This window comes from Camelus bactrianus, chromosome 5 (assembly GCF_048773025.1).
Source record: "Camelus bactrianus isolate YW-2024 breed Bactrian camel chromosome 5, ASM4877302v1, whole genome shotgun sequence".
Classification (NCBI taxonomy): domain Eukaryota; kingdom Metazoa; phylum Chordata; class Mammalia; order Artiodactyla; family Camelidae; genus Camelus; species Camelus bactrianus.
Genome location: NC_133543.1, coordinates 53,373,663 through 53,384,409, shown reverse-complemented (window position 1 = coordinate 53,384,409; position 10,747 = coordinate 53,373,663). Strand labels below are relative to the sequence as shown.

The following is a 10,747-nucleotide window of genomic DNA, read 5'->3' as shown; positions in this document are numbered from 1 at the left end:
TCCATAAAACTTTATGTAAAAAGACTAATCTCAGTGTTCTCCCCAATTTGGCTCTCCTCCAATATTCTCTACCTTGATAGATAGCAACACCATCCATCCAGTTCTTCATGCCAAAGACCTAGAAGTCAGCTTTGATGTCTTCCTCTTCTTTGCCCTCACCAAATTACATTAATTCTACTTTCTAAATATTTCCAAAATTTACTCGCTTCTCAACGTTTTCTCTCTCTCTGCTTAAAGCCACCATCACATAGCATCTACACTGTAAGAAAAAAAACACTTAATTGGTCTCTCCACATCCATTCTTCTCCCTTCTGCAGTCCATTCTCCAGACAAAAAAGTATTCTTCAAAAAAGAAAGAGAAAACAAGAAAAACTCTGCAACAGAGTCTGTTAAGAGGATAACAAGACAAGCCACAGGGTGGGAGAAAATATTTGCAAACAAGATATCCAACGAAGACTGGAATACATAAACACCTCTCAAAACTTAATAGTAAAAATGCAAACAATTCAATTGGGTATGTCTTATGGGCAAAATACATGAAGAGACATTTCACCACAAAAGATACACATATGGCAAATAAGCACATGAAAATATGCCCAAGATCATTTGCTATGAAGGAAATGAGAATTAAAACCACAGTGAGATACCACCATACACCTAACAGAACGGCTAAAATAAAAAATAGTGGCAATAGCAAGTGCTGGTGAGAATATGGAGAAACTGGATTCATAGATTGCTGCCGAGAATATGAAATGGTACAGCCACTCTGACAAACAACTTGGCAATATATTAATTTGCTAGGGCTGCTGTAACCAAGTACGACACACTGGATGGCTTTAAACAACAGGTATTTATTTTCCTAAATTCCAGAGGAATTGGGGCAGCAGACAAGAAAACACGTGATGATATATTCCCATGCAATAATCTCAGGAGGAAAGTAGAGGGGTTTTTTTGTTTGCTTGCTTATTTTTGTTATTTAAGTATAGTTGATTTAAAATACTGTTAGTTTCAGGTATACAACATAGTGACTTGATATTTTTATAGCTTATATTCTATATAAAGTTATTATAAAATATTGGCTTTTCCCTGTGCTGCACGTTACATCCTCATACTTATTTATTTTATACTTAGTAGTTTGTACTTCTAAATCCCTTTCACTGATTTTGCCCCTTGCTCCAGGAAGGTATTATTACCTGCAATCTACAGATGCAAAGAAGCACGGAAAAATGAAGTCTTATTCCCAAGACTACATATTAACAGCAGTGGTTCAGCCCAGCAAACTCTGGCTCCCCAACCCATGAGTCAACACGTCCTCTTTGTATCCACTGTAGGTGACACAACTTTAGTATGTGATGAGACACGGGTGGCATGAAGAGGAAGGGATCCCTGTACCCAAAACGGTACTCTGAGTTTCAAACCTTTCCTTCAGTTCTTCTCCCCGTTTCGGGGGTGCAGGGCGGAGGTGCACTTTAACGGCTGAACAATCAAGTGAAATGCACCTGACTAGAGCCTAAGACCTGGAAGACAGAAGGCGAAATTGGCTCCGAAAGTTCAGAAGCATGCTGTAACTGACAGCCCAGCGCCCTGAGCCTCCGGGGGCGAACATCGAATTTGGGCGTCCACACAAGAGTTCACCTCTGCCCTTCTTATGGGAGGAGTTGCCCCTTCAACCTGACAGGCAGCAGTCAACCAATATTGGTCAGAAGGTTCCAGAATGAAAGCAACTTTCCCGGCCTGGCCCCGCAAACACCCGGGAGTGCGCGCACCTAGGCGCCTCTGCCCCAGCTGAGGTGGCCCAGTCCCCGGTGGAGGGGTGGGGGGCGTCGGAGGCTGTTTTCTTTCACGTCCAACAACAAACCTTGCTGAGAACTGTTTGCACACCTCCGGCCACGCCACTTGGGTGCCGCTGGAAGTGCAGAGATCCCAGTGCTCCGCGCAGTGGCGGGGGGGGGGGGGGGTACTTACACCATCAGTGTTTGTGGCTGAAGGACCTGTACCTCCAGATCCCAAGCTTTTAGCCGCTGAGAGAACGCGTTCCTCTCGCCCACTGACACTTGCCAGCCTCTGAGTATCCGGGCCTGGGAGCGCCTACTGGACACTGAGGACCCGCCTCAGCACCTGGCCGGTGGAGGGAGGGACTCCTCGCCCCAGGCTGGACACCCTCTCCCGTCAGGAACCCCCGCTTTTGCTCTCTTTGCTTTAACCACTGAATAGACAATAGTAGGAAATGGGCCTGATTTGGGTCAGGAAGACCTAGAAGGAAGTCGGTGAAATTGGGGCTGAAAGTTCTAGAAGCATGCTGAACTGCCACCCAGCGCCATGACCCTTGCGGGAAAAGGTGAGGCTGTGAACACCGAGTGTCCGCTCACTGTCGCCAAGCCCTTTGGGTTTGCTCACCCCAGGAGAGAGCAGAGGTGATCCTCAGCAGAGACTCAGCTGGGGGCAAAACACCCTCGCGGAGCTGGGGTTCGCGTGCAGAGCAGCACGGGGGCACCCGCCTCCTATTCCCCCACCCTCCCCCCGTGACCCTCAGGTCTATTTCCGGATCTTCCCGGTCTGCGGAGGCCCCTCCCGGTCAGCTCCCGCGCAAACCGGTCTCCCGGGAAACGGCTCCTTCCAGTCTGCTCCTGGGGCCAGAGGGCGCGCTCGAATTCGGACAGTCTGCGCGCACCCTGGGCGGTCCTGCTGCCTCGTAGCCCCCGGCGAGGAGAGGTGGGTGTGCCGGCCTTCTCCCCTGATCCCCAGGCCAGAAACCTGCCCGGAGCCGCGGTGGTCTTGCCTCCACCTGCGTTCGAGTCTGCACACCAATGCCTATCCTTAAGCGGAAAAAAATCGTCCTCCCTAAGCCTTGGGTTCCACAATGTGGATAATTGTGTGCCCGCCATAAAGGATGGCTCCCAGGGGTCAGTGAGATAATGAAGGTAAAGGGCTTGGCAGAACTCCTGGCGCTCAGGCAACGCTGAAGAAATAAATGCTGGCCATCACTATTAGTTATCGGAATATATCTGCTTTTTCCACAAGACTGTAAGTTTCTGGAGGACAGGAACTCCCAGCACCTGGCACGGTAGGCGAGACTAGCTGCCTGAGACCCTCAAGCTCTTAGCGGGGGTTGGGGGGTAGATGGAGAGAGGGGCCTTCAAAGATGCAGAAATCCGGACAGTCTCTCAGCTGAAGGCAAAAGATGTGAGGATGCCGCTGGGGGCTGTGGGTAGCAGTGGGCAGAGGACCCGAAGGCCATCTACTCTACGCACGGACGGTGGGCCCGAGGTGCAGTTGCCCTCGAAGAGTTTTCTCGAGTTTTTTTGTTGAGTTTTTATTTTCACTGGATTTATTTCTATTATGTCTTCTCCTCCAGTCTATGCAAGAAAAAAAATGTGGGAGCCAAGAACGCTGACCCCAGAGTCAGAGATCCCATCTGCTCATGGGCCAGAGGGGCTGAGAGGTGCTAAGAGGAGCTGGCCACACCACACCAACCGTCTGTTAAAGCCGGGTTAGGACTCAGTGGGGAAAACCAGGTTGAGAGCACTGGTAACACCAAAGGACTGGGCAAGAGTTACGGTGGAGAAGATGCAACAGCCAATGAAGAAGGAATGAGAGCACAGCCAGTCTGGTCCTGGAAAGATGGACATGAGACTCCCATAATCCAAACCCCTACCCTCTCCCAATGTCCGTGAGTTTTAGAACGAACCCCAAAAAGTTCAAAAGTGCAGAGTCCTAGAGCCACTACTCTGGGGACAAAAACTCCAAAGAATGCCTCTTAGACCAGTAGCCCAGAAATCTGTGTCCCTGGGACCCTTGACGACAGAGTGCAGCATGGGGACAGGGGGCAGTCTAGCAGCAGCGCTTGTGGCCCTGACTGCGGCAGGCGAGTGAGAATAAGCCTGTCCCCACTCTGAACAAAGCGCAGGCTGGCGCCTGCCCTGCGATCCCTGCCGGCAGAGGGTTATCCTCTTGCCCATCGCACCCCTCCAAGTCTAATCAGCTCTCTGTGTAACTTAGGATGCAGAACAGAGACAACTCAGGGAACCAGGAGAAGCCCTGAAATCCTGACCCCGGCCATCGGTGGGGCAGGGGACTGAAAGCAAGGTGCAAATGACCTGTTCTCCATAGCGGCTTGCTGTCTGCCAGAGACTGGCAGCTGTTCAATCAAGGCTTACAGTATATACCCTGTGATTTGCTCTATAGCAACAGAGAAAGGAGGGGTACCTGACTCAAGGAAGTCATTTCTGCCTTGGAGCCTCAGTTTTCGTCTGTACGATGGGACTGAGTCTGTCTTTGCCTGCAACTGTTGTCACAAGGCTCCCAAGGAAGGAGGAGTTGAGACCCGGTGACCAGATAAAGCACTACTGCGACAGCCTGGCGGGCATGAGATCCAAAGCAGGAAGGTCTCAGGGGCGATGTTGGAACATACGAGACCAAAGCAGAGACACTGAGCCTCCCTCCAGCTCCCATTCTTCTCTAGGTTCTTGCAGAGTAAAAAAAAAAAACTGTCCAGGCAAGAGAGTAAACCAAAAGCAGAAAAGGGGAAGGAGGGTGCCCTGAGGCTGAGGAGAAATTTGGGCCACATGAAGTTATCTCTAATCCCCTCAAACTCAGTCGGAGCCCCCACTAAAGTCCTCTCAGATCACTATGGAGAGAGGCATCACCCTGCTCTGAACTGCGGACAAGAGTGCCAGTTCTCTATAGTTATGTCTCCCTGACTTTAGACCAAAGTGAGGAAATCATTTACATATTGTGATGTGATGATCAGATAATTTAGGTAAACCCAGATTTGTGTCCAGATTATCAGAATTAACATCGCAAGTCTTTACTTGATTCTCCAAATGCAGTTGCAAATTCTGCCCCCCTCTCTCACTCTCTCTCTCCTCACTGCCTCTGGTCTTTTTTCCCACATACACGTAGTCCCTTGTTTTCCAGTTAAAGGGGAACTGGAGTCATCTTTCCTTCCAGGAAGATGCCATTTACCAGATCTCAGCTGACCTGGACTTAAGGCTATTTAATGCAGTTTCTCATAGATAATAAAATACAACACACCTGCCACCTTGAAAAAGTCTGCAGGACATGCTTGGGGTGGGAACAAAGGAGCAGAGACAAGGAAAGACAATGGAAATTAGATGTTTTATAGTTCATTTTCAAGAGGAACACAACCTTCTATCTTACGTCAAAACAGCTGCCACTGTGGTGACAGAAAAAATTGGAATTTGGTGTCCAGACACCAAAAGGCAATCTTGATTGAATATCAGTAGGTTAACTTTGTGACTGGGGGTGCACAAAGTAGCAGGCTGAGCACAGTAATGAGGTGATGTGACCTGTACTGGTGAATCCCACCTCCAGAACTTTCTAACCAGCTCACCCTTCTCTGTTTGGGGCTTTTGTAACCAAAAGGAAACCTAGGGACTAAATCCTGGCAGATTTGAAGGCGGATTACCGTCCTCGCTATTCTGCAGAGAGTGAGCTATGTGGATGTTTGAGTTTTTAAATTACACACTTGGTTTTTCTGGGGAAGATCATATTTTTCAAAGTATCAACTTGTTTTCCATTAGGCAGTTGTTGTAACACGTTCTTTCAGCGACATGTATGTCTTTAGGAAGGGGCGCTTCAGATGGCACGCACTAGTACAATTTTGTGGCTTTTAATTACTATTTTGTTCTTTGTGGGGGGGTTCAGAGCCTGGCGCCTGGGTGTGATTAGACCGTCTACTGGGCCCGCTGCAACCACGAACACCTCCACCAGGTGGCGCCACAAGGCAGTAACAGGAGTCCAGTATAGGCGCATGTCCCTCAACTCCAGCCCTGGTTCCCAGCCACCAGGAAATAGAGATAGAGGAAGTCGACCCTTCAGATTTAAAAGAAGAAATTGCAATGATAGGACCAAGCAGGGTCCTAAAATGAAAAAAAAAAAAACGTAAAATAGGATTAAGATCGTGAGGTAAAACTTTTCTATTTGTTTCTGTAAGTTTACCAAGACTTCTAGTAGCGAGATGACACTCTCACAGAAGTATTATCCCATTTCCTTTTTCTTAAAAAAGTGGAATTTAGAGTTAGAATGAACTTTGAAGGCCATCTGGTCAGTCTGGTCTAGCTTTCCAACAGTCGGGAGGAAATCCCTGGGATCGTTTTTCGGTCGTCAATTATCCATCATATACACATAGTTACTCAGAGTTAGAGTGTCAGGAAAGTACAAGGAAAATGGTTTCGAATGTATCATTAGCAAGAATACCCTTGGACATATATAGCTTTTCTCTCAAGCAACAACTAAAAATAGTTTAAATATTATCGAATTAATTGCCCTAATATCCCTGTGGGTTAGTTAGGAAGCAGGTATTATTATATATGGTTTATGGATAATTTAAATCAATTGAGTATGTCCGGTGCCGAGTGGCTGACAAGAGTAAATGCCAGACCCTTCCAGGAAAAGCGGAGCTAGAGCTGACCGGGCTCTCGGCACTGCTTTATTTGGATTAACGTTTGAAAGTTGACCTCGGACATGAAGGTAACGAATTACCAGAATTGGTTGGCACCTGTACACAGATTGGGATGAGAGACCACGTTTCTTCTTCCTCTGAGGGAAATGCCAATCTCCGTCTTCACTCCTTCTGTCCTCCAGCCAGCCGGCCTCCCTAACTCCCCACCGCCCCACTCCCAGACCCTCACGTCGCTGCTCTCATTCAGCAGCCGCTTGTCTGCCCCCAGAACCACAGCAGCCTCAGCGCGGGCCCTGTGACGCCACCTCCCCGCCTGGCTTTCCTGGGCGCCAGTAGCCTCGCGGCGTGGCTCTTCTGATTGGCTGTTGCTAGGTGACGTCGCATGCGCTCACGTGACGAGTGTTAAATGCCCACCCTGCAGGAGCCCGCCCCGCAGACAATCCTAAAGCCGCTCTAGGCTGTTCACCTGCTCCCACCTCCTGGAGCCCTGGCAAGGCCCCGCTATCCCTACCCACTCCACTGCCTACCCCCAGCCTGAGCCCGCGCTGGGCAAGGAGCTGAGCGGCCCTAGAGGCGGAAGAGAGGATGCAGCCGGCTACTGCTGTCCCGAGCAGTGCACGGTGATCGCCTCCCCCGGAGGAGGAGTTGCCTAGACCGTTGCTACATCTCTTGTTTTCCTCCCCCCTCCCCCCTGTAATTACATTGGCTGCTGGCGGGGACGGGGAGAGACAGAGGAGGCGCCTCCCTACCCCCTCGCGCCCGCTACCCCTGCTCTTTCCCGTCCCGGGCCAGGATGACTGGAGTCTTTGACAGTCTGGTAGCTGATATGCACTCGACCCAGATTACGGCCTCCACTACGTACCACCAGCACCAGCAGCCCCCGAGCGGCGGCGGCGCTGGCCCCGGCGGCAGCAACAGCAGCAGCCTCCACAAGCCCCAGGAGTCGCCCACCCTCCCGGTGTCCACAGCTACCGACAGCAGCTACTATACCAACCAACAGCACCCGGCGGGCGGCGGCGGCAGTGGGGGCTCGCCCTACGCGCACATGGGTTCCTACCAGTACCACGCCAGCGGCCTCAGCAACGTCCCTTATTCCGCCAAGAGCGGCTACGACCTGGGCTACACCGCCGCCTACACCTCCTACGCGCCCTACGGGACCAGTTCGTCCCCAGCAAACAACGAACCTGGTATGCATAACGTTGGCGTCAAGTGTGCCAAGTCAGCCTGGTTACTGGGATGGGTGGGATAAAAATATTTGGGGCAGGGATCCACCTGGAGCCCTGGCCTTTCACACTGCTCCCTGCCCGCCCCGCGCCCTTTACTCTCCTCAACCTCCAATCGACCAAGGGTCACCGGGTACGTCCCTCTGTACTCAGTAGGACCAGGTGGCCTCGGGAGCCGAATGGGCGCACGGTGCATGCTTCGTGGTAACCTTTTCTTTACCACTTGCTGCCTCTTTCTCTCCGGTTTGCCCCTGTCTTCCCCGTCCCTGGAGAATCTAGTTCCCGGGTTCCGTGGCGGCGCGGGTACGCGCGTTGCGAAGTTGTGCTTGAGCGCCGCTCGGCGCCTCCAAGAACCTGCCTCCCGGCTCAGGCCAGGTCCCATGCTGCGCTCCCAGCAGGCAAGAACTTCAGGCCCCTGGTTGCGCGGGTCTCACGATTCCGTTTCATAGCAGAGAAAGAGGACCTCGAGCCTGAAATCCGGATAGTAAACGGGAAGCCAAAGAAAGTCCGGAAACCCCGAACCATCTACTCCAGTTTCCAGCTGGCGGCTCTTCAGCGGCGTTTCCAAAAGACTCAATACCTGGCACTGCCCGAGCGAGCCGAACTGGCGGCGTCTCTGGGCCTCACACAGACTCAGGTGAGGGCTCGCGGACTGAGAGGCAGGAGGAGGGCGCTGACCTAGGATGGCTGGGAAGCAGGCGGGTTCTGGACAATGTTTTGTTGTTGTTGTTGTTGTTGTTGTTGTTGTTGTTGTTGTTGTGTTTCTTAAGTAATTTTAAGGATTTCGAGGTCCGCATCTTGGGCGGCCTAACCTTATACTCACGAAGCTGAAATTCCCCAGGGGGCCGCCGCGTGTGAGAAAAGGAAAGGACCGGGGTGGGCAGAAATCTTGTATCAAGTTGTCTTTCCAACCACTACTGATTAAGCGGGTAAAACAGTTGGCCCTCCTGACCCCCGCCCGCTGTCACCATCACTGCAGTTACCACACATCAGCTGTCTGGGTTTTTGAGATTACCTCCCAAAGGAGCAGGAACCTACAGAGCCTCCGAGGCCGCGGCACTTAATCGCCTTACCTTCCCGGGGTGACCACCTCTTACCCGGTCTTCCTACGCTTCCTCCCCTCCCCTGCCCCAGACCGAGGGTCCTCCACTAATGCTCAGGTCCCTTTTCCACCAAGGTCAAAATCTGGTTCCAGAACCGCCGATCCAAGTTCAAGAAGATGTGGAAGAGCGGTGAGATCCCTTCGGAGCAGCACCCAGGGGCTAGCGCCTCGCCACCTTGTGCTTCTCCACCGTCCTCGGCGCCGGCCTCCTGGGACTTCGGCGTGCAGCAGCGGATGGCGGGCAGCGGCGGCCCGGGCAGCGGCGGCAGCGGCGCGGGGAGCACGGGCTCTAGCCCGAGCAGCGCGGCCTCGGCTTTCCTGGGCAACTACCCGTGGTACCACCAGGCCTCGGGCTCCGGCTCGCACCTGCAGGCCCCGGCGCCACTGCTGCACCCGACGCAGACCCAGCAGCCGCACCACCACCACCATCACCACCACGGCAGCGGGGGCGCCCCGGTGAGCGCGGGGACGATTTTCTAACCCCTGGAGACTGCGCCAGAGACTGAGAGAGCAGAGACCAGTTAGCCTCAGTGCTCACTCCCAGAGCCAGAGGGTTCCTCCTGCTGGCCCCTAAGATGCCACCCGCCGCTCCCGGAGGTGGCGTCCCAAGATGGCCTACCCCAGGCCCTGCTCCCTCGCGCGGCCACTGCGCAGACAGGGACTGGAAGGCGTCTTCTCGCCCCACGGGTTCCTCTCGGAGGAACCCGGCCTCCACGTGGCGAAGGACTCCTGCCACAGACGCCTTTCCGACCTGAGTCCCGCCTCAGACTTGCCTCGCCTCGCCTCCCCTCCCCTCCCCGCCCCGCCCCGCCCGGCGAGGCAGTCCGGCGCCTTTTTCGCCGCGGGCCGCGAGCTGAGTCCCCGAGAGAGACGCCTCCCCCGCCCTCAAGGCTGCCCAGGCCCTCTGAGGCTCCTTTCTCCTCGCCCGCCCCCAGGCTCAACTCCAGTCCTCTAGGGTTATTGACCTCCCGGGTCCTGCCTGCCCGCCCTCCCACCCCCCTCACTCCTCCTTGACCCAGGCGGCCTGCCGCTTTTTTTCTGCCCTGCAGTTTCCAGCCCTTGGAGCCCCCGTCCCTTCCCCACCTTAGCTCTCCCCCAGGAACACTCCCTTAGCTCTCCCCTTCCTTCACCAGTGGAGTTTAATTTTGATTTTAAAAAATGTTTAGGTGCCTTTGCGGATGACCTCATTTTGATGTTGGGGAAAAATGATTTTTTAATATGTGGACACTGCAAAAAATGTGTTTAAATTATCTTTTTTAAAACCTATTCAGGATTATTAGCCTGGACTTCGACATAGCGTTTGTAAATAAAAGTGTCTGTGCAGATTTCCCACTGATTTATTTGTATAAAAATACTCATCTTTTCAGACTTTTTTGTAAACCCCCCCACCTGTGAAAACTGCGGTTCAGCAGTGACCTCAGCAACCCCTTTTATTTTTCCCCTTGAAAAATTTTCTCAGTTTAACTAAGCTACTGATTTGGATTTGTTTTATTTTGTCCTAAAGTCTTTTGTTCTTGAAAGGTATTTTGGGGTTATTTATTATGAAAACAACATGCTCTTAATGTTGATTTTACAGTATGAAGAGATTATTTAAATAAATTATTGTTTTCATTGGATGTGTGCGCTTTTTCCTTGGTGTCACGACCTGGAAGCTCGAGCCGCTGCCCAAGCGGGGACCCAGGTCAGCCAAGAGTGACATTTACATCTTTCGGAGGCTACGAGTCGCGGTGAGATGTGGCAAGGAGAGGACAGGCGCGGACAGGCGCACTCAGCGCAGTGTCGCTGCGCGAGTGTTCACGCTCTGCCCGCTTCCGAGTCCCGGCCCGAGGTTCGCCATCTCTCGGCGCGGTGAGTCACTGAGCGCAGGGCGGCTCCAGCCTCCGCCCGCCCGGCCCCTCCGGCGCCGGCGCCGCAGCCCCGCTCCTGGGCGGTCTCAGCCGCCACCGCGCCCGCAGTGCTGGCCCCGCAGTGCATTCGAGTCGCCGCGGGGAACCAGTC

At 52.9% G+C, this 10,747-nt stretch overlaps 1 protein-coding gene across 2 annotated transcripts; it reads left to right on the top strand.

Annotated features, from left to right (window-relative positions):
* Nucleotides 1-6,683: 6,683 nt before the first annotated feature.
* Nucleotides 6,684-10,327, top strand: DLX2 (distal-less homeobox 2). Of its 2 annotated transcripts, none has more exons than XM_074363223.1 (3): nucleotides 6,684-7,611; nucleotides 8,100-8,284; nucleotides 8,825-10,327. In XM_074363223.1, exons 1-3 carry the CDS (start codon nucleotides 7,218-7,220, stop codon nucleotides 9,227-9,229), a joined length of 984 nt encoding a protein of 327 aa, XP_074219324.1. In that variant the 5' UTR covers nucleotides 6,684-7,217; the 3' UTR covers nucleotides 9,230-10,327. The 2 variants fall into 2 exon arrangements, with proteins under 2 accessions (XP_074219324.1, XP_074219323.1); XM_074363222.1 differs by having other exon boundaries at nucleotides 6,685-7,611; nucleotides 8,097-8,284.
* The last annotated feature ends 420 nt before the right edge of the window (nucleotides 10,328-10,747 follow it).